The sequence below is a fragment of the Rhea americana genome, unplaced genomic scaffold, assembly GCF_003343005.1.
Source record: "Rhea americana isolate MKP2758 unplaced genomic scaffold, rheAme1 scaffold_77, whole genome shotgun sequence".
Taxonomy (NCBI): domain Eukaryota; kingdom Metazoa; phylum Chordata; class Aves; order Rheiformes; family Rheidae; genus Rhea; species Rhea americana.
Genome location: NW_028186945.1, coordinates 2892953 through 2917952, shown reverse-complemented (window position 1 = coordinate 2917952; position 25000 = coordinate 2892953). Strand labels below are relative to the sequence as shown.

General features: G+C 38.1%; 1 protein-coding gene across 2 annotated transcripts in view; it reads right to left on the bottom strand.

Annotated features, from left to right (window-relative positions):
- Positions 1-25000, bottom strand: part of MAST4 (microtubule associated serine/threonine kinase family member 4) — a 216875-nt gene that overhangs the window by 78016 nt on the left and 113859 nt on the right. The window contains exon 1 of one of the 2 annotated variants that reach the window (XM_085322408.1): positions 24735-24993. The exons of the other annotated variant lie outside the window; for it this stretch is intronic. Coding sequence (XP_085178534.1) covers positions 24735-24826 — 92 coding nt within the window. The 5' untranslated portion in view covers positions 24827-24993. Of the gene's footprint in view, positions 1-24734; positions 24994-25000 lie in introns of those variants that run through there. 2 annotated transcript variants of the gene reach the window in all.

Sequence of the window (25000 nt, the reverse complement as noted above, 5' to 3'; positions counted from 1 at the left end):
TGTGAATGTTCAGTATATTCAACTTTAGTGACTGCTCTCATTTTTGCTGTAGGCAATTTTGGTCCAGTTTTTCTTCTCATACAGCACAAAACCATTAGACCATTACAAGAATTCTGAGTTTCTCCCAACTAACTAAAATGTTGTGCTTCTGTTCTGTTCCTTCCTACCTCAAAAAAACTGACTCAGAACTTAACTGTTACAGAGATAAATATTTAATTATGTAACATAAAACAGACTATTAGGCTAACTATCAACTCCAGTTGCACAATATTCATAAAACAGCTACATACAAGACAAAAGTCTGTAATGCATGCAAGYGGGCAAACGCTGAAGAGCAGGCAAAGAATACTTGGGATCATAAACCAGTCCAGGGCACAATTCTAGTTCATTATCCACAAAATGCAATTTCTGCAACTTTGCATTGTACGACCCTATTGAGAACACACTGATGGGATCACTTAAATCCCATTGCTTCTTGAATTTCTTTTTTAATCTGATTTGTGGAAAGGGATATRAACCAAGTTATTTGGTGAACTGCACGTTCGCTATCATACTGAGAACTTAATTCCACAATGCACTAGTATTTCTTTCAAAATAGAAAGATAAATAGTAGGATGTACTTTCTGCTACCAGAAGTAATGTGAAAAAATATTCTGGCCTAACTCATTTCTAAGAAACATTATTATTATTATTCTACATAATTTAGGAGCTACAAAAAAAGACACAAAATGTATCACCAAAATAACTGGGAGCCACAGTAATGGGTTGAGCTCTACTATAAAGTTCTACCTTATGAAAAAAAAAAGACATCACACCTGTAAAAAGCAAAAGAGTTCATAGTTTAAAGATCTTTTCAACTAAGATCTTTCTGGAGATTTTTTTGAGATCTTAGCTACTAATTAGCAAAGTAGTACTTTAATTTGMGTAGTTGACAGTCCTGCAGAAATCATTTGCATAAGACAGGAAATACCCTATTTACTGGAAGCATGGCTAGCGCAGCCACAGCACTCCTAGCCAGCTCAAGAACACAGGCCTTGCTATGCTCTTGGCTATCTCCACCAATTTTGCATTAACTCAAGTCATTTTAGATTCTGGCTCTAGACTACAAGCTCCTGGTACTGGTGACTGCCTCTCTTGGGCTAAGGGGATATGGCCAGACACTTCTAATGAGGTTGTCATGGTCACCTTCAACCTAGGCTGTGCGTGGGATGCTTCTCACTCTGGCTCCTTACTCATTGTTAGTAGCTTGAAGAAAGAGGGAAAGAAAAGGAGCATGGTTAGTTAGCACCACACTGTTATTTACTACTGCTGCTCCTTCCAGAGCTTCAGTTCTGYGTCAGACCTGAGTGCTCTCTCCTAGGCTGTCACACTCAGCCCCAGACACAGAGGATGCTCGCCTGCTTGGTCTGTCACCAGCATGGGYGCTAGCGTGGTGCCCCGTGACGGCTGCTGCTCTCCCAACAAGGAACTGGAAGCGGGGCAAGGTGGCCGCTGAAGGATCTCGTTGCAGCTCTGCTCCCAAGCTGGAGCCAAGGCACTGAGCAGYGGCCTTCACCACACGCAGGCCCACTGGAGCAGCCCAGCTAACTCGTAACTTCTATCCAGAGTGGTCCTTAGGAAAAGAAAGCGAGCAGGGGGAAGAAAAGATTTAGTCTGCTTTCCTTCATGCTACAGTTTTGCTACATCTTTTTTTCAACTTCCTCAATTTGTTTGTCAGAATGATTTATGTTGGCCAGGCTACTTTATTGAAAAAAAAAAAGTTTACTGAAACAGAAGTCTATGCACTCTCTATTATGTGAAACAGTCTGCTCTGTACTCCAGAGACTCTCCCCATGAGAAATACCTCCAAAAGACAAACCCTAGAAATCATTTTCCCTACATTATTTCACAATTTAAAAATGTTTTTCTTTGAAGTTTCATTTCTTTAACCTTTAAGAAATGCAACTAAATTAACCAAATCCTAAAATCTAAGAGTAGGAAACTAGAAGCTGCCCAAAGTACAGCCATTTTACATGGTTTCATATTTAATCTAAATAATTCTCTCCTATTTTGATCCCTAAAATAATTTATACCTACCTCATTTCTCCTACAACTAAATAGTAACAATTCCTTTCACTCAAAATAGTAGTGAACTTGGACAGAATTGCTTCTCTTCTTTGCTAAATTTGGCAGTTCCCACCCCTTCCCCAGTCCCCACTCAGACCCCCAACTCTGCTGCTGCTCCTTCAAAGCTGGCACTTGCTCTGCTTGGGATCCCAGCCCACAGCACCGCATCACTTTTCTCTGGGCTTGATTCTAGCAGCCCCAAATCCTTCCTCCACGGGAATCCTCAAAATTTCATCCTCTCGGAGTACCTGCTCAGGCTTACCCGCGCATAAATGTACTGCAGCACCTTACGCTCACTACCATAAACACACTAGGAGAAATATATATGATAAACACATGTTATCAGCAAACCTTTAGCAAATAGTACCAAGGGGAAAAAAGTCAACAGGTGACATAATGCTGTACCAAAGTATGTGACTGCAGGAAAACTGCATCGCCAGATCAAATGTACTAGAAACAAACCCAACCCAACCCAATTCAAACTGATTTGAATAGGATACTAAAGAAGCTAAAAGACACTTTTTAACAGTAGTAAGTGTCCTATTTTCTGACTGAAAAGTAAAAAACTTGACAAAAAATACTCCTTTTTTAAAAAGCAAAAACAGATCTAGGACATTAACAAAAAGTCACTTAATATTCTTCTACAGCCATCTGTGTTTTTATTTTCCTACTTTTAAATGGTAATTGTGCAAATTATACCTGACCATTACCAGTTCATTGCTGATGCTTATTTGTGCAAAATTTCTGCCTTTTCTGTGTTATGATTTTTCTGAACCTGGTAGAATTGTCTTTAGCTAATTCATACCAAACAAGGATGCAAACCACAGCTCTTCTATAAGTAATCACATACAAAAAGCATGGGGTGCGTGCATATGTAATTTTTAACTTTTCAGCTGCAGAAGTTCCAGAATAAGGGAAATTAAGAACAGGAAATTAAAATAATATCAAATTATGTTTGTGCATAATGCATTCTAACCACTTGATTTCATTATTCAGTACTTCAGTGCAACTTTCACAGTACGATATAGCCTAAATTAAACAGAAGTAAAATACATTTAGAAGGAGAAAAGAAAAAAAGACATCACTGAAATACATCTATAAACACTCTCATCCAAAAACAAGGAATAAAAACCTTTCCTTCATTTTCTTTCATAAAGATTAACATCACTTTTTTTTTGCCTTAAAATAAGTTTATGTGAATTACTAAACTATGGTTCAGTAACTGTGTTACTCAGAGGGGGAATCTTTGCCTTAGACCCAAGAGACGCTTATAAAATTTTTAACACAAACATTTTGGGAGGGCAAGACACTAGCCAGTTCTTCAAAACCCCCTGTTGTTCCATTTGGAAACATTTTGTAGACATCAACATCATGACTGGCAGCCACTATAGCCAACACGTTAAAAAAAAAATAATAATAATAATAATAAAGCCCTCAACCTCTCCACTGAAGACACAAAAAGTATTTCCAGTTTCTCACAGGAAGCAGAAACACACATCTACAATTGTAAAATTGCCTCCGGACACTCCAGGACTCTCTCATGAGGTGGCAGTGACTAAGAGCTGTCTGCCAGGGAACTTGCCTGGAGATAGCACCTAGCTCCCTTGTACAGCAGGGCGCACGACATCAGTGCTGGAAGGACTCGGCCTCCACGATCTGAAAAACTGGTGGTGGAATAGGAAGGTTTGCTAATACCAGCCTAGCAAAACCTAAATGCATCTTACCAAGAAACCACCTTCATGAAGATGTGAAGCTATTAGAAAAGGAAAAACACATAGATACAAGGACAATAACAGCCTACAGGTGCGCATGTGCACACAAACACAGTTCACCTGTATTCATCAAAACCACTGTTAATCTCACTTCTTAAATATTTTCACTAAATGATAATATCCTCACCACTTAAGGAGCAAATGCTTTACCAAGTTTTGAAGCAGATGCACTAAACACTTGGCAGTGAAAGTACATCTTCAAGCTCCTCCATGCACATATACCTGTCCTCCAACTGTGGGGACTGCAAGACCTTTAAAAATAGCAAGAATCATGACAAAATAATACATCTAAAGAGCTAACATTTTAAGCAAATGCTTATATCTTAATTCAGCGGTAGTTTCTAGAAGTTTGATGAGTTCGAACAACAACAAAAACAGGCTTCCTTTTACTGCAGCCAAGCCAAGGAGAACATCTGTCTCCAGCAGACAGGCTCTGCTCCCGCCTCAGAGCGGAAGGGCCTCAGCACACTCATTTAACATGCTGAGAACCAGGAGAGAGGATACAACTGCACAGACCAGAAAACATTGCAACTATGAACACAGCTGTTTAATGAGCATCTGCAAAATAAGGAAAATTACTTTCATCCTTTTTATGTCACTTCAACATTAACTGCAGCAGTCTAGATTTCTCTTCTTTTCCCCTGCACATCTGAGTCACCAGAAGTTTGCAATAAATGTCTATTTTTAAACAAAGCAATATAAGAAATATATGCACTATAAGAAGTCAGTAATATTGAAGTAAGTTTGTATTCTTTCTTTAGAGGAGTTAATACAAAATACAGCAAAAAGTCTTGCTTATTTTTTATAACTGAGCTTCTCATTAGAGTCACTATCACATAGYTGAAGTCCCACATTTACCATATGATAACAATGAACATTTTGCAGTTAATATTCTATACTATCTTTATTCAATAGYGCTTAAACAAACTGTTCATATGCAGGAATTAAGGAAAGAAAAAATATGCAAGGTTTTTTAATCATTATTTAGGACAAAATGTGGACATTTGAGAACTAGGCTCTTTGCTGTTTACAAATCTGAATATGAACATTTAAGCGTGAAGCATTCAACCTGCAAACTGCAGATGTTCCCATGAGACCTCTCCCAGACTGACGGCACTTCACAGATGAAGTTCACAAAGGACCCTCTCTCTTACTGAGACCAATGTTGTCCTCCCCTCACATCATAAGCTGAGCAAAAGTTTTATAATTAAATCATAATTAAGCATCTAGAAGCAGAAAAAAGTTCTTTCACCGTGCTCATTCAGCTCTTGGCATCTGTTGAGATTGCCAAAGAGGACATCAATTAATGCCAAGTACAGAGGCCTCTGTGAAGAGGCTATCTGTTCAGCAGGAACCAGTTGTCTACTGAAAATCATGCTAGAATATAAGTTACTAAACAATTCATAATAATTTTAAGGCATCGCTCGACACATACATGCAGCCAGCAAGGTGTTATTACCCTCCTGTTATATGATAAATTAGAGTCTTTTCATCCTTGAGGTTTTCCAGACTTAGTTAAATCCTTTAAATAGCAAAACAACAAATACATAGTACCTGAAACTATATACAGTCTTTCCTTTTTCCAGGTGGAATAAAGACATAGCTTATATAACTGACATAACTATTAATTATGATTTTTGTTTTGTTTAACAAAGCTTCATGAGAAATTTGATAGGAAAATATAAATATCTTTTAGGATACTGGTTTAGAGCTGACACTACTTAGACCACTACAGAAAATACATCAACCATTTCTTCTGACTACAAATTTTTRTTAGACATACAGCATCCACATAGGAGAGTTAGCTACCTATCTATATTGGTATAGTTATACCACGATATTCTCCATTCTACAGTTATAGTTATACTAGATAACAGTTCTTTTTAACTGGTTCGCATTTTCCTAGATGGGAATAGAAACAAGTCATGAGAACATAAACTCTCTTTTCTAGCTGTAATTGTGTACTGACATAGCTATGTCAGCAAATTAACTGGCTAGATCTAACTCAAATAATTACTCCTATATAAAACCCTGTGCCTATACTAGGCGTTAGAGCAAACTTTGGTTCCACACAGCAGTGCATCTACACCAGGATGGCAATTKATTACACATGCAGATCACACTGGTTTGCTGCAAAGTCACTCTGAGGTAATTGGAAACGTCTGAATAATCTCCAGTTAAGCAATCCAAACATCTCCAGGCATAGTTAGCAGTGGGGATGACAACACAAGGCTTCTGAGATGGAAACTTTTTATTATTATTTTTTTTAGTAACACTTAATCATGAAGTGCTGCACAAGCCAAGAATGATCAGCTGATTTAAATGTTTCAGTTTGCTGCCACAGGCCTGGCGCTCAATATACGTGCACATTTATACTATTAAAAATAGCATGGCACAGCATTAAAAAAAAAGTCTCAACAGTGTAAGCTTCAAATGACTGAATTACTCAAAGAGCGAGGTCAGAAAAAAACTATGTAGGCCATCCCAAATAAGCACTGATGAAGCGCTCGCATTATGCCACCAAGTATTCCCTTCCTCATGACATACTGTGTCACTTTAGTGATCCAAGTATCCAAGTCTCTGAAACAGAAATATCACAGTTTTAATATAATTTCAGCACCTTTTTAAGCCTATGCAAAACAGCTTTTCTAGAGATTAAGACACTGTAGTGCTGGGCTGCAATCTCTCAAGACAAGCTTTTCTAGGTTCTGAAAGAAGCTGACACATAATCCAAGGAGAGGGGAATTTTACTTTTCTGCAATGGTATAATTCCCCTGCTTTCTCACAGCTGGTCACCCAGCRCAAATACAATGCAATCTATCCTTAGGTGTGCCTACATCGCTGATTAAGTCTAACAAAATTTGCTGAGGGAAACTGAAAAGGAAGTAGTATTTTTCTAGAAAAAAATTGCTTTTAAACAGATATTCATTCAACACTACTAGTCCAAGTAGAGTTCTAATGGAATGAAGTGTTCCTCCAAGAATGAGCCTGGACTACTAAATCCATCCATATGTTTTCTTTATCAAGATTTCTTCCTGTGAGTAATGTCTTACAGAAACTTGCAATTTGCAGAYTCAAGTAAGCTTGGTTTTTCATTTATAGTTCTCTTGATCCCTTCAGGAATAATTATTTTTTCATGAAAACCTTGAAACAGAAAAACTAGGCAAGAGAGCAATTTAAAATTAACTGTTTTGTGTCTATAACTTTTATATACCAGATTAAAATCTATACAAATGGCACAGTATACCAGAAGAATATAGAGGAAAAGATTCATCCTGAACACAGCATAATGTGTGCAAGCAAATTATGAAAGAAAATTTTGCATGTATTTTTCCCCCTATCAACTGTCCACATCAGAAAAGGTGTATTCTACTACCAAAGTAATACACTAATTGCCCACAAACAGAAGTGGGTCACAGAGTATTCATAAAAACAAATGCCAGTGACTCACCCAGTACGTAAGGAAGAAGAGARGGAAAAAAGAGTGCAGGGATATGATTTATAGTGTACAAATAGATATGAGCTAATATCTGAAGGCGAACAATTTTACAATGAAGATTTGTAACACATCAGGATGAATTAAACAAATGAAGTACCACGTAAAACGACTAGTAAAGCAACAGTCAATGTAGAGACTGAAAAGCAAGCTGTGGTRATTACAAGTAATATTTCAGTTCTGAACACCTTGGGTAACTTACCGTCCACAGCTATGAAAGCTGACAATGTACTACACACGTAGTGTGTTCCCGGACACAACAGTAACACAGAGTTTTAAGTGTCATATCTGGCAATGCTGCTGGCAATAACCAAAAGAACTGGACGTGCTACCGAAAACACTGCCTTTCAAAATACGTAACGTAGGATGGCATACATCTATATTTAAACTAAACTGTTGTTTAAATAATATCTGCTCCAAGGCAAGCAGGACTGCAGGTAAACTAGGAAGAAGCCAAAGGGAATGTACTGTCAAGTATTACAACTGTACAGTGCAGTACTTGCAGTTATTCTTAAAGCTCTAGCTTCTGGATTCACGTCATGACTTGCCAATCCCAAGTGGTAGGRGCTTGAGGTGTTTTTTCTCCTTTTTTTTTTGCATTAGGGTTTGTTTGGGTTTTTGTATGTTTTTTTCTTTGTGTTTTTTTTTTCAAACTCGTGTTTCAAGCCCTATTTTGACAATTAAAAGATTTAATACGAACCCTAGACATCTYAAAACAGTCAAAAACTGAATCCTATCCATGCATACTTCCACATTAGGAAAGCGTACGCTAAATCTAAGCAGTAATGAACTCCCAACAAACATGAATGCCACTTTGGACACATGCAACAAAGCTGAACACTGCAATTCAGTACATAGGCTTTCTTTACACATCGGACCCAGTGAAGACTCCAGTATTACACAGCTGAACAACTCACAACTATATAATCTTAGAGATCTTAAATGAACAGATGTGTTCAGTTTTTAACGYAACAGTTTTGACTTAAAAACTGTGTTGGAGCAGTAGTGGCAGAGATGATGGTGGGAAAAGTGCACTGGAACTGAGAAGGAATTTGTGTCAGAGATTACTAGAGAGCTGGAACTCTTGCAAAGACTTATTTTACATAGGCCCTTGTTTTTGAACAGTAGTTACATACYAACCTAAGAAAGCTCAGCCATTATTTCAGGCATGAGAAGAAATGTACTTCAAAAAGTGAGAAAAATCTCAGAACATTTTTTTTTTTTTTTTTTGATTTCCAGTGAATAAACTGTTTTGATTTAGAATCTGTACCTATGACTAATGCTGGATTTAGAGCTAAGGAACACTGTTTGCCATTAAAACAGTGTAACAATGGGATCCATGGCAAGAACAAATTCCCTATGTCTGAGTAGTATCACATCACATTAAGTTCCTCAAATTCTCTACTAAAACATACTGCTATGCTAGCAATTATTTCTAATACGAACAGGCTAAAAATAAGACTATCCATATGTTTCTGTAAATTCTGCTGCCAGGAGACATCATCGTCAGAGATTTACACCAGTCATTCAACTGCAGAAAGATGTCTTACAGATTATCCAGTCGTCTCAAACAGCATGCATGAAGAAAGCTCAAAGTTGAATCTAGCTTTAATTTAGTAGTTTTAACAGACTTGACTACTCTGTTGCACTAAACCTTGCTTTGGCACGATTTATGCAAACTGCCCTTTTTGATGTAATGGAGGTATGATCAAGTGGCACCACCACACACAACACTCTGTGCTCTTCTAACTTTCTCAGTAGTAGGTTAGAACATATTACCACACTAAAAGTTTAAACATTAATCCTCCATATCTTGGATTTTGCAGTTTAGAGACCTAAAACTTCTAGCTTGTTTCAGTGATTTAATCAAACATTAGAGTGTCTACTAATGTAAGCTCTAGTTCAGCTTTTCAAATAATTACTACAAATCACCTCAAATAGATTATATTCAGCTCAAAAAACAAATCCAGGCATACACCTGAAAGACAAAAGGACATCAGCAGAAATCACTTCCCAAATGTATTTATTATAAAAAAGGCATTCATTAGGATTATCCTTTCTTCAGATAGTGACTGCAAAAATTACCATTCTCATGTAAATAGATTTTACCTTTGAAGATGTAAATTAAATGATAAAGCATTCATGTAAATCAACGTTAACGTCATCACGTTTTTAGTTGCCTCCCTTTTACAAATTCATAACTAAATACTAAACCCAAAATGAATTTTTAATCTTTCAAAATCTCAAGAAAGTCTGTGCAGGTAATGGTAGCATGCAGTTTAAAAGGACCAGACAATCAGTCTGWTGTGCATACTGGTGTGTGACTAATAAGTGACTGATTTTTTTCTCAACTTGACTTAAACTGATTACAGAGATCTGACTGGTTTTTATGGTGAAGTATAATCCTTTTGCCTCATCACRACTAGCGTAAGTTTATCTGATCCAGCACTGTAATCATAGCAAAATTTTAAATTGTGACTAATTAAAAAAATCCAAGACATTCATCACTAAGTTAGCATTTAGCWGTTCATATTTCCTCTTGCAGTCTGGTGAAATACAATATAATTTGCTATCTCYTGCTCCCAAAGCCGTCTATTAGATTTCATAAGAATTGTGGGGACTGCTTACTGATTCACGTAAATTCTTTATTTCTATATATTTTTCATACAGAGAAATAGTGTATTTTTCTCTGTTAGTTTTCCTTTAGTCTCCCTACTTTTCTTCATTTTTCCAGTTAACAAACTCATAAGCACAAAAATAAGAGCTTCAGACATATTCAACACAGGGAATCAAACATACAGTATCATCTCAAAAAAATCTGCTAAGGTCCCAAGAGTTTCTGTAAGACTGAGGTTGGACGCACACCAAGTTACTCATCCGCATAAGTTCGATACTACAGCTCAGGAGACAGCTACTGAAGCACCATCCACTCCAGAGCTCTAAAAACAAGCTATGGTAGTAATTTCAGAAAATAATATTCTGCTTTTAAATTCTGAGTATTCAGTATGTTATATCAGCCATATCTTTAATGATGGTAATTTAGTCACTCTCTCCAAAGGATAAATTCTGGTCTTCCTACTCACTAATGTCTCCCAGCACACTTAATCATCRTAGAAAAGTAGAAACATGTCATTCGTTGGTGGTGGAGATAGGAATCATGCTGTAATGTGATACAAAATTACACGTCATATCCTTTATGAGTCTAGCTTTAATAGCCTAGAAACGCCTGTAGCCCTGTCACCTCGTGCTGTGACTCTGCCAGGTCTCCGGCTCCGCRGCGCTGGGTAAGGAGCTGCTGCAGGAAACGATGACGATCCCTGTGAGTCAGTGCTAAGCACACAGGCYGGGACCGGGACAGGGCTGCAGGGCACAGCACTGCTTCTCAGCTGAATCTGGGCTGCCAACCACGTGAGACCATTAGAGATCACTGCTTTTGCTAAGCGCACGGGTTGCTTAGCACGCACTTCTAAAAAACCTACCAAACATTCAGAAATTGAGACAAACTGGATGCATTTTCTTCAGTCCTGAGTTGATTTTCAAGATATCAAGAAGCTAACTAAAAAAAGTTTTGACAGGATTTTAACAGTATAAAACAGTTTTTGACRGTTTTAACGTTTTAACAGTATAAATGTCCACGTTAAGCAAACTCCTGACCTTTTGTCTACCAACACTTCATTTATTAGCAACATACCTTGCAATGCACATAAGACACTGAAAGCTGCCCAGACTGTCAAAAATGGATGTGTAGCTACTGTAGATACACAAAATTTATTGTTCGAGACTTATAATCACCACTAAAATGAAGTGCAGCGAGGATGTTCTGAGAATAAACGTAGCAATACAAACGCTTAGCAAATCACCAACTATGTAGGAAAAGCAGGTACAACATGTGGATAACCTTCAGAAGGTTATTGTCACCGCATGTACCAAGAGAAGCGCCGAAGTTCACCGATTTCRCCAAGGTAAACAGGTGACGCACGGCCACAGTCACAGGACAGCTCAGAAGTCAGATTCTCACGCTCAAATGACTGAACCATACCCTCAAAATTACAAATATTTTCAACAGAAAAAGTAGTCAGTATAGTTCAATACTGTCAATTTATAAATTCAGTGTGCTGAGAGAAGCAAAGAAGAAAAACCAAACAAATCTCAAGCAAAATCATTGTCACTCAGTTACAGTAAGGTGCTCTTATTTCAAACAAATCAAATTATTGAAACAAAGCGTACGTTATACATCAAACACTAGAAATTTTGGTAGCTGATAACTCACCAAGTGTATTAATACTGATGGGCATTTTATATTCCACACTGAAACACAACATCAAAAAAAATGTACATATTTCATTTTCTACAYTTTTTTTTTCCTAGGCAGCCATACGAAACCAGAAAATTAATGAACTACTATGTACTTCCATACAGCCATGTAGTACTCCTCCCACCCAAAAAAACCAGCTATGCCACTACAGGTACATTTAATGGTGCTTTTTGTCTGAAAAGGCCTTTAAAATAAATGCATTAAAGTATTATTGGAACAAATGGTAAAGTTATGTGGGGTTTCTTTTTGTTGCTGTTGAAAACTGGGCAATTACTTCAGACCCCAGCCTTCCTCCTTTAGGCTGCAATGAAATAAATTTGCAGAAACTATGCAGAACTGGAATGGACTAGTCTTGTTCCTAGACCTCTAAAGAAAAAAAATATTTTGTGCTGGTGGATGGCAAGCTGACCATGAGCCAGCAATGTGTCCCTGTGGCCAAGAAGGCCAATGGTCTCCTGGGCTGCATTAGGAAGAGTGTTGCCAGCAGGTCRAGGGAGGTGATCCTGCCHCTCTCCTCAGCCCTGGKGAGGCCTCATCTCGAGTACTGCATCCAGTTCTGGGCTCCCCAGGACGAGAGAGACATGGAGCTACTGGAGAGAGTCCAGCATAGGGCTATGAAGATGATCAGAGGGCTGGAGCATCTGCCCAATGAGGAACGGCTGCGAGAGCTGGGCCTCTTCAGCCTGGGGAAGAGAAGACTGAGGGGGGATCTTATCAATGTGTACAAGTACCTGAAGGGAGGGTGTCAAGTGGACAGGGATGAACTCTTTTCAGTTGTCCCGTGTGACAGGACAAGAGACAAGATCTGTTTGTAAATGAGAAAACACCATAGTCTCTTCTCTCAAGAACAAGATCACTGATCCAATATGCAAAAGAGTACAACAAGGAAGAGCACTATTACAGTAGTATTGCTTATGCGAAAAGCAAGTCCTCATTGCTGTAGACACCATACAAACACAATAAATGACAGCCTTTATTGCAAAGAGCTGACACAGTCTAAAAACCATGGCATAACATGTGGATGAGACAACATTTCCAACAGGTTGGAACAGGGTGTGGATGAGGTAAGGTGGCAGAAAAAGGGTGTGCTACAGTTCCTGGCCATCAGGAAGAGTAATCACAACTCACTGCTCATCCGGCCCATTACCTAATTTAAGGCTTCTATTTGCATCACAGCAGAAATGACTGTAAGAAGCAATGTACAGAAAAGGATAAAACCAAGTCCTGCTTTTGTTTAGGAAGTGTTTTGTCTTGTGAACATGACTGTCAAGAGGATTCAAGGAAAAGAGAAAGGGTGAAAATTTTGAGACTGGTCCAAAATCCATTGCCTTCGTATCATTTTCCCTTTGCTCTGAAGGTTTTGGTGAGGGTAGCCATCACTTTTGATGAAGAACTGATAAGAATCCATCAGCTAATAAATGCAAAAGTCAGTAGATTAATGTGGGCTGTTCTCAACAAGCGATGAGTATAAAAAAACAAGTAACTACTAAAAAGTCTGATACTGGGCACTTACAATGTGCCACAATCCTCCTTACATTTTAACTACTCGAAAAGTGAATGTATTTGAAGAAGTCCTGTATTCCCCTTCACTCTTCTTGAGTAGTTGTGCTGATAACATTTAGTGCCTTTGAGCTCAGGATGGCTATTGTCTAGTGATAAGGCCAATCAATCACTCACTGTTTATGAGTGGTTTATTTTTACTGTATCTTGGTATCTTTCAGAAAAGTGTTTCTGTAAAAGCACTAAGTTTGTAGAGTCAAAAAAATCACTGCTGAAAGCAGAAATTATTCAGATGAAATATCTGTGAAACATATGTGAAAACTAGAACAGAAATGCCTCTATCCTTACTTGGACTGAGCAGCAGCTCTACTACGCCTCCAAAAAGGTCACTACAACACACACCACGCTAAGCCAGCAGCTCTCAAATTCTAATCCCTTGTTTGACACAAAATATGTTCATCATATATATTAAAAAAAAATCATATGAACTTTCCTATAAAATAGGGCAATTATATTGGCTGTCATAATTTTATACCTACTGTTATACACATATTTTAACATACTTATTTTTATTTGAATACACTTATTTTCAGAGTAGCAAAGTGTAAGAAAGAATAATGCTTAAAGTAGGACACTGTATCACCTAAAATCTGACAGATATTCTAATATTCTACCTACATTTGTTTACCYTATACAAAAACTATTTACAGCAATATCTCATTTTCATTAGGGTGCTGGACTTCCAGCAGTGAGTATGCCTACTACATCTAATGTTCTAGCTCCTGGAACTTGTTCTCTTGATTGTCCATCCTGTACATATATTTCCTCATTCCCRTTCTAGGCTTTGCAGTGATTAATTCCCTACAAAAGACCTGGATGTAGTTCTAGCTATCATTTCTTACAGCCTATATGAACAAGATCGCATCTTTTGCCTCCTACTGCACTACACAGTCCTCCAACAGTACCTGAGCAGGACCATGTTCCTTCTTCATACAACCCCTCCACAATCCATACAGTCTGACCCACGCAACAAGGGAAGATCACACAATTCCCCTTATCTACACGCATGCACACACTCCCACAAAAAAAAAATAATAATCATCATCAGCAGCACCATCTGGGAACCCCATGGACCCAGCRGAAACATGGGCCAAATGCTCACAGTGTGGATAGAGGTCACTCCGTACTGTTGGCCCATGGGCCAGGGCCAACTTCTGTGGACAGGTACCAAGAAAGATACTGTTTTCTCAGTAAGATGTAAGGAAATTTGGAAGTTTTTTCAGACCAACTGAGGCAGAAAATGCAGGCACTTCTTTGGATACAAGATGCTCTCTTCAGATTGTTTCTTTCTGTTCTATTAATATCCAACTGTTGTTTTTTAAACCGCATTTAGACAGTCACAAATCCAAAGGACTTATAGTAATATTTTTTACATTTATATAAAGATTGATCCAATGTTCTCTGAGGCTATTACTAAGGATAGTGGCAGAAGCATAGCACAAGCATTTAACTCATAGCAGCATAACACAGACTGATAACAAATGTGGCTTTTCTCAAATCTGTAAATGATGAAATAAATGCATTACCTTGACTAGGATGGCAAAATTGCCCAATCTAACACTACATTATTCTGTGTTCTGTTTCCTGTACAATGTCAGAGAAGGTGATCTTACTAGTTCCTTCTTGCCTTATAATTTATGAATCAGAACAAGGAAACACATGATCATTAAAAGGTATTAATTTACAGATAATTTTGAATGCTTAGGTCTGACCTACACAAACAATTTGCATATTTCATAAAATAAYCTAGTATATTCATATACCCTGGCATGTTTTGTATTTCCTTTAAAACATTTCTTTGACAGCACAAAAATAAGAAATTGGTTGTTCTATGACTTGAGGAGGACACAGAAAGGGTTGGGGGGAAAAAAACCCTCCATTTCCAGATTTGAGAGAAAAAAAATGAGCGAGGGGGAGAAGCAGCTTCATTTTGGTTTCRAATTTTCTCTCACCAAGAGAAATCAATCTTCAAAGACTTACAAAAGATGGCAATATTTTGACATTTGGCAAGACAGAATAGAATGCAAGACACAAATCCAAAAGGAAGAAAAAAAACCTAGACAGAAGCCTATTCCCCAACAGAACTCATGTTCTCTCATCAGTCACAGGTCACAGATGGAGAGCAGATGCCTCCAGACAGAACAGTTAAATCATAAAGGTATGGCAGAAGGACTAGGGAAGAAGGCAAATCACCAAGCCTCGAGGAAGAAGAAAAACAAACCAACCAACCAAAAAMCACATGCTTACTTACAAAGCATGTTATACATTTTATTTGTCCAGCATGTGGGGGAAGCAAGAAGATGGTGTTCTGGCAAGACTTGATCGTGCAGTGAACTCACATAACCATTCTTTTTTTGCGTGGGGTGTTCATAYGCAAGGTGAACATATTGGACTTGTTTGACTGCCTTTGCTTCTACTACTACAGCRCTTATGGAAATTCCTTTAACCTATCCATGCATAACAAGCTAGACAGGCCTAGACTCACGGAAAAAGCATATCTGTAAAATGAATGCACACAATCAACATTTTATTAGTTAGCTCTGAGAAGGTTAACAATATTATCACAAAGGATATTAATTAACTATGACTTCTCAATGAACAGCACTGAAAGATGAATGAGTTATATGCACGCATCTCATTTCAATTTCCACAAAAAGGAATAAAAGCTTTGTCTTGATTTACATTATGAAAACTGTCCTGACAACAAATTCCAGTGAACACCAAGGCATCTGTTGCTAGAAATATAAAACTCTGAATTATTATCATCAACATCTAACTTCCATTTCATCAAGGATTACATTATTACGTTTATTTTTTAAGTTAGTTAAATCTATAAGTACATAAATATTATCTAATACACTAAAGAAATTTTGATTTGCCTTCATTCAGTCACCATTAACTGAAATAAACAGGAAATGGACATATCGGAAGCCAGAATTTGGCTCAAAGATTGCTAGGCTCATTATCACTAAGCTATTTATTGTTAAATAAAATAGTATGACCTGCTATAGATAACTCTGTCAACAGAAAAACTATGGAGGTTCAATTTTCTATAGTTTTGCAACACTACATCCTCTACACTCCCCTGCAAAATTCTCAGCTCCCCTGTCCCCCTCATTCTCCAAACAGCTCCTTTCCCCGCTGGTGGTTTTAGCTAACCAGAGGTGTGTGTGACTTTTCCCACCACTTTTCAAGTGCCACCTCCAGGACGCRTGGCTCAAAAGACACCAGCTCTGGGCTGAGAGAAGATGCTGCCTCTGAGGTGCAGAGGCCTCCGCACACACACCAGTGGGTTCTTCCRCTCCACTAGAGAGCTCGTGTCGTCCTCATGGGGGAGGTTTGTGGCCTAAAGTACATGCCTATAAAACATACTGTTCTTACAACTACCTCTCTCTTGTTTCCTACTTGTGAAGGGCCTCTGCATTTTTGCGTAGGAGTATCTTTCCAGAAAACTCAAGCAGCTCATCCAAGCAGTGGCAGTACCAATTTCCCAAGGAGAAATTAAAAGCTTCAAGAACAAGATTTTAAATTAGARGCTTATTTGTTACAGTCAGATTGATCAAAGGAAGTTCAGCTAGTTCAAACCMCTGCATCCATCTTCCCCAAAACAACTTTAAGATTTAAAACTGATGCTTAAAAGTGCCAATATATTTAAATATATTTGACTTAAAAGTTCTCTTTTCTGCTTGTGCAGTAATTAGATAGATGTTCTAGCATGTAATAGCTTGCTCRTGATTTCTATCATTTGGATTTAACATGTGATTTTAAACCTAGTTTAAAGAGGAATCCTTAAAAGGTTACCTGCTAATGGATCATCTTTTTTTCCTTGTAAAAAATGTTGAAGACGATGTCAAGTAAGGCACTACTTATTGGTAGAGAAATGGCTATTTAACTATGACTGGGTGTCTGTCCTTTTTAAATAGACTAGTTTAAATATATTTCACTTTTAAGTGAAATATATTTAAATATATTTCAAAAACAGAGCAAGGGCTTCTCACAGAAACAMATTTCAGAGAGTTTTAATACAACAGATTTCTACTGTTAAAGCTTCTCTCCCAGGCATGCAGGAAAAAAACCACAGGGCCGAGCGCTGCAGCCTGTCCCACCTAGGCAGCTCGCTGGGCCCAGGCAGGATGCTGTACGCAGCCTGGCCGGTGCCACGCTCCTGCCGAGGCCGGCGGCCGCCCGCCCGCAGCGGGAAGCCTGCCGGCACAGCCTGCTGGAGCACGCTACGGAAACCAGCCGAGGAAAACAACCCGAAGGCCATCCTCCTCCCTTCGCGTCTCGGCACGGAAGTGCCGAGCGCTGCTTCAAGAGCGGTCACAGACGACAACTGCCAGCATCCAAACTTTAAGACTTCATTATTAGTCCTCTCAAGTTGAGCTCCTGACAAAAATTAATACTCATACACCTACTTCAACAAAAAGAATTTAAGTGATTTCTTCACCTACTTCTTAAAGAGAAGAAACAGATTTTCATGGTTTTTCAAAATGCAACTGCTATGCTAGTTTGAATTAGTCAAAAACGTGGGACCAAACATGACAGTGAAATTCACAGAAACAAAACTACTTCTGCCAGCACTACAACAGAGTCTGGGATCCTATTCAATCAGAGGAAACAAGTCACATTTTCCAGAAGCAAGGTTAGAAACGTCTATACTTGGGGAGCTTTCAAAAGCCATAGAAGGAATTCACACTATGAACAGCATAAACCCCTTCCTAGACGGATTAGCTTCTATCCTACTGATGTCTGCATGTGCCTTTGAATAAAAAGCACTAGTAAGAAGAACACATTTTTTCTAACTTTTAGAATTGACTTCTAAAATTAACCTCACATTTAAGTTAAACAAGCATATTTTATAGTGACTGGCTATAAATTCTGTGCATATATATTGTGTATAATTTATATATGTATATATATTTATACGTATATATATTGTATATAATATTTATATACACAAATGTCTGTGCACTCACATGTCTATTTCCAGTCTGTATACGGTGTGTGTCTGTGTATATATACACATGCACACATATGTATGTATATTTATATATACACACACACATATATACACACATACACACAAACATCAAAAATAAAAAACAATATACATATCCACAATGTCAATATCCACAGATATTGGTAACAGTGAATAGAATTCCCCTCTAACCCTGCAAAAAGAAAGTTCACATTCATGCAAGTCCCCTGAAAACAAAAACAAAAAGCAAGACTCTTATCAAACAAATAAAAATAAGTGTTCAGACTGATGTATTCTCTTATTCACACACACACTCACTCACCGCACTCATCCACTGCACACACACACACAACTAAAAATTGCGGTTTAAAGCAAACTCACTGCCTTCTGCTTTATGAAAACAATGTTCTTAAAACTCTAATAAATTACTATAATCAAGCACCAAGAACGGTCAGGATAATTTATTTTAATAAAAATGTATGTATTTCAATATACAATAATTTGTGATTAATAATTATTTGTTTCAACAAATTAAGTAGCATCAGGAGTGGTATTTCTTCATTAGTCAAATAAACAAACTTGAATCTACATAAGCCTTACTTTAATCTGCCTATCATTTATATAAATTTTTTAAATTGCTTATGTAAATTCTTACAGAAGCTAAAGTAATAATTTTATAATACAACGTGTCCTTGATTTTCCTGTGATCTGGGTCAAAGCTAATGACAAYCTAATGTTTTAAACTAGTCTAGTTAGAAAAGACAGACACCCWGGTCATAGTTAAATAGCCATTTCTCTACCAATAAGCAGTGCCTTACTTGACATCATCTTCAACATTTTTACGAGGAAAAAAGATGATCCACTAGCAGGTAATCTTTTAAAGGTTCCTCTTTAAACTAGGGTTTTTTTCCTTTAAACTAGGTTTAAAAATCACATGTTAAATCACGAGCAAGCTATTACATGCTAGAACATCTATCTAATTACTGCACAAGCAGAAAAGAGAATGGGTGGGATAAGGGAACTTCAGCAGTTTTTAAATTTCTAATCACGAAACTGAGCATGCCARTATTTCATGGGAATAACAGATTCTACTTACAATAATAATCTTTTGGGAACAATAGACCATGACGGTTTTCCTTATTCCTAAACAATTATTTAGGGAAGACTATTGCTAACTCAAAGAAAGGGAGAAAAAGCTGATGTATTTATTCTGGCACGACCCCAGTATTTTTGCACTTATCTGTCAATGGCAGGAATACTAGTAGTACACACTTTGCAGTTTTGAAATCTCTCTATTGGGTAGATCAATCTGGGAATTGTTCCGGTTTACAGTACTTATGAGATATGTTTATATTTACTGGGAACCATGCCAAGGGGAGTTTGAGTTTCCTACTATTGAAGTTGTAGTGGATCACTGTTTTAGTACGTTAAATAAAAGCACAGAACTGACCTACCACAAGATTAAAGGATGCACTGGAAATTGTTTTATTTCTCAGCTTTATTCAGGTGGAAGATCCTACTATGTAGGYCTAAATAATAAGGATATGTTACCGATATGATACGGAATGCAAACTGCTACAAAAACAAATAGAATCATTAATACCAAAGCAGTTTCAGAAACGAACAGAAAAACACAACAGAATATTAAATGTGAGTGATCTCCTTATACATCTCTACTGGTGAAACCTTAGGTCATATTAAAGAATAAAGTAACCACCTGATAAGCCCTCACCTCAGAAGAAATTCAATGTACAATACCTGGATATTATTCCTAGGTACACTTTCATGTACTAACACCACACACACACACACACACTCTTGTGGGGATGTAAAATGCCAGAACTACTGCAGGCAGTGAATTTGGGAAGGTTCAGAGACAAAATCCTCTAAAAGGTTCCCAAGAAAAAATGCAAGAGGTGCCACCTCATATGGCACACTGTTGAAGGCAGCTGTAGAAAGGGTAACAATACCTACTGTTTTTCTTTTGGAAATATGGTAAGACATAGACATTATCTATCCTTGTGCCTTCACTTTGTTTCTTTCAATGAATCTACCTCATACTACAATTTTTTGCAGCATCTAACATGGATCAGGATGTCCCATGTCCATAGCCTATAGGTAAAGAAAGAATATAAAAAAGGGAAACTGCATGCAATCCGTTAAACAGTTTTACATCACTATTAACGCAGTGTGACACACTCAATAGGCTTCAAAAAAATGTTAAATCTAAACCAGTTCACAATAACTTCATATTCTGAATACACTGACTCAAAATATCAAATAGTTTCATGCCTAGTAGTTAACCAAATCACWACCATGAAAGTTTTCTACTTTCTAAGTCATGTATACTGAAACGTGTAACAAATTCACTGGGAACCTAGCCTGGAATCCACTTCCTGGGTGTCACTTTCAGCTTTGATAAAGAATTACCAGAGCCAAGTCCACCAAACAGTATGTACAACCATAAGGTGAAGTATATAGCTTACTTTTACCAAAAGTTTTAAAGTTCTCTGACTGAAGGTGCAGCAGAAGCAGCAATCAAATGAGTGTGCAAACACATGCTTAAAAATTGCATTTGAGAAGGACCAGTCAACATCTAACACAGTAAGAACTCGATGGCTCTAACAGAACATCAACAGGAGATGAAACCCAGATTCAAATGGATGTGGGTGGCAAGACTGAATCTCTCTGCTCACATCATGGGATGTCTCAACAACCAGAGCTAATGGAGAGAAGTTAGGACTACTGTCCTTTTGATTGATTTGGAGGAGGACAAGGACTGTCTTCTACTCTGCATCAGCAATATTAACCACAGCAATCGAACAAACAAACAGCACTTCTTGCAGCATTTCCCAGCACCCTTTACAATCTTCCTTTCATCRGGCTTGTATTTTTGCCTTCTCCAAGTGTTCTACAGTAAGATTCCTAGGTCAGATCCTAAGATCTTGACTTAACTGTTTGAAAACAGSAGTCTGTTAGGATAAAGCCAAATAAAACAGATGTGACCAAGCAAATCCTTGCCTATCTGTCTGAAGGAAAGAAACAACAGTGCCTCATTGGGGGGAACTCAACATTGAGCTTGTCAGTAGAACTAAAAATACATTAATTGCTTTAACAAAAAGATTGGTCAAGTAATCAACTAGAATAAAAACAGAGCATTCATTTTCACAATGAGACTGTAAGATTATCTTACACAACTCTTACTGTGATTGACAGGGAACAGTTACCAAGGTACATTAACACTTTATCAGCCAGCACAGAAAGTAGTGGGATCATTGGTCTATCAGATTAGCTTTCAAYGAAACATGCAATGACAGTGTGCTACGTAAGCACAGATAGCCTGTGTATGTGTATTTCTTATTCCCTTCCATCTTCTCTCTGAACTTGTCCAACATCTACTACGACAAGAAATATTTGCATCTCTCCCTCTCTGCATGTAGGGGTTAAGGTGAATGGAGAGGGCAGAAGTAAGGAATAGAGGTAAAGCTCTTCTGATCACAATACTACAAAACATACATTAAGCAATGACACAAATACAGTAAAAAAGCAATTGCTTAGTAAATTTCAACTGACATTTACTGCTATGCAATAAAAATCAAATAAATGAAGCGGGAACACTGGCAGATTCAGCTGATATCAACACAATTATATTTCATTTCTGTGACTCCTTTTGTGTTAACAAACATGTTCGGTCTACTTACGTCACCAACAAGATCATGACAGTAATACCATCTTGCTAAAGAAAATAGTATCTATGACCAATACCAAGAGTTTAAGTTATTACTTAAAAATCACTAAGTCTACTCAAGCTGCCAACTCATGAAAGTTCAAAAGGCTACGGTCAGTATTTTCCAGGGAACATGTTGTTCGAAGTCTAGTAAGACTACAACAAATTTTGACAACTCTGTTTTTGAAAAAAGAACAGTTTYCAGTCAAAGTTACATTTTTCCTTTGTTTTTAATGTTTCTGAAATGATTATCAATTGTCAGAACATATGAAGTGATCACTTAATGATTAACGAATATTTTAATCCCGTAACAGGAAAGTGTCTTCAATACCACTTCGATGACTGTACACAAACAACATGAAACTTCAACACAAATCAGCCAAGAGCCTACTTGGACYGAGAAGCAATTAGGCAAGCATTTATGCATACTTTTGAAAAACAATTTCTGACTCAAAGGAAGGACGAGTTTCCGTGTAACTATCATAAAGAGGTGGGAGAAAAACAAAATCATCGGCTTGTTAGTTTTGTAAAAGACATACAGATAAGGTAAGAGAAGAGAGAACAGAACTATATAGCTCAGAACGCAGCAGAGAACATTTAGTGATCCTTCCATATGAAAATGTGTGCACACACTCTTGCCTGTATTAATCTACGCATCTACCTAAATAAATATATGTATAGACGCACACAGAGTTGCGCATTCTCTCTCTCCTCCTTTACTCAAGACTAGATGCCATTTCAGGCAGGGACCTGAAGTTAGTTCTAAGGGCCCACATACCTATAGCAATAGGAAAAGAACTTAACAATAGGTGGTATTTTCTCTGTAAAAGGACACAGTGCAATCCATGTAATTCATAGATGCAGTGATTTGAGTAACAAACATCTCCCATTTATAACTGAGAGAATTTTTCTACCTGCCAGTCCCGAAAGCCCACTCCATAACATGAAAGGCAGGCTGGAATATTTCTTGTTCAGGTACAACCACCAGCAAGAGCTGTCACAATTGAAATTCAACTAGGAAGTCTGCTGTTAGAAAAAAGGAGAAAAAAGATTTTAATGAAAGACTTCAGCCAGCAGAGAAGACTTAAACTAAGGAAGYTGTATGTTCATTTTACAACTCAACAGCTAGGCCAAACACTGCAACCCAAAGGAAGACAGATTAAGTTTTTTACTTCTTAGTACTTCAGCAAAGAGAAATAAATTCCTATGCCAAGTAAATCTGTACAAAAAACAGAATTCTCAGTGAATACAGCAAATAATTCTTATTATTCCCAAAATCAGGAAGGAGTTCATGGAAAGCATGTGGCCTAATAGATCCCCAGGAATCCTGGTAGTACAGTTATTTGTAATGGAACTGGTAAGAAAAACAAAGCTAAGAGGTGCTAATGCATAAYCAAAGAATTAAATTAATGCTCTTGCATTGTCAAGCCAACTGTGGATACAACCAGAAAGACCAACAAACGTCCCTTTATCAAGGCTTGTCATTAGTTGGACAGCAGTTCACAGACAGTGCCACTATTAAGACTCCCTCCCTTAAAAAATATATATATTTTTTTTATATATATATATAAATAAAACAGCAACAAATCAAAAAACCACAACCATTCTCAGGAATCAATGGACTCAAATCATTCAATTAAACACAACCAGCAAATTCAGATCACAGGAACTAAACTTCCTTCAAACCTACTAGTACCTTTTAAAGTGCCTGGAAAGCAATGCAAAACAAGCAGTGGTTACCACCGAATCCAGTGCTCTTTGAGAAAGAAAAGCAATCCTGTGTGCAGTATCTGGCTATCCTTCCAGCCTTCTCGTATAACAGTGGGGTCTGTGASAGACTGACCCTTTAAAGGCAGTCCAGATGAGATACAGCCTGGAACAGGCAGATCCAACTGGTACCTTTTAATTAACTAAGGCCCATTTCTGCAGAGCTAGGAGAACCTGCACTTTCATTTCTTCYAACACTTTCACTGCTCTGGCATGCACCATCTACATCAACAGACAGCTCCAGTACAGCACTGAAGAAGCATTCTCCAAAGATAATACATAAACTAGTGTTAGAGATAATACACAAGCTAGTGTTTGTGGTAGTTTCACAGACAGAAGTATATCAYATTTTAACAGTGCACTAGGTACATCTCAAAGGCAAATGGAGGAGAGGTGAACAGCATTACGAACATCTACAAACTTTTGTTACTTGTGACAGAGGCATACACCTAACTGCACAGATACCACGCCACAAAAACTAACCAAAATGTCAAAGTTTGCCTGTCTTTAGTCCATTAATGGCACAATCCTTAGCTTTTACTTAGCATTTGCTATTTCCAGGCCTTTTTCCCCTTCTGTCAAGAATGGAAATGCTATAAAAATTTAAAGTCCATACCTGTATTACTAAATGTCAACTAGCTTGTCTAAGAAAAAGACAAGTTACACAGATCTGTCTCTTTAAGAACATGCAATGAAATGGGCAATCCTGAACTGTCCATATAAAGTATAACTGCTCCAGAAAAAAGGTCAAATATCTGAGAGCAAAAGATTTTGTTGTTGTTGTTGTTGTTGTTTTAAGAAGAAAGACGATAAGATAACAACATATTGTAAGAGAAGGAAAAGCAATAGGCTGCATTTGGCTGTAGAGACACCCGAGGAGAAACAGTGCCCGGGCTCCCCCGGCGCCGCGTCTCGGGGGGCGCCGCCGCGGCGCCAGGAGCCCCGCCGCAGCGGAGCAGGAAGGCCGGCGGCCGGAGCGGCGGCAGGCACCTGGGACGGGCAGCCCGCCTTACCTCTGCGTGCGGCGCAGGCGGCTCCCGCTCCTCAAGTGCGGCAAAGTGAAGTTGGAAAGCACCGTCCAGAAGTTCGGGTCGGACATATCCATTTCTCTGCGTTCCAGTCCCTAAAAATTCAAAGCCATAGCACGAAAAGGAGGAGGAAACAGCCCCCGCTACCTTAYCGCTCCCTGGGGGAAGAGACAGAACGAGAAAGAGCCGCCACGGGGCGAGAAGAGGAGAGAGGGTAAGAGCCGCTCGCCCCGACACCAACTTCGCCGCCC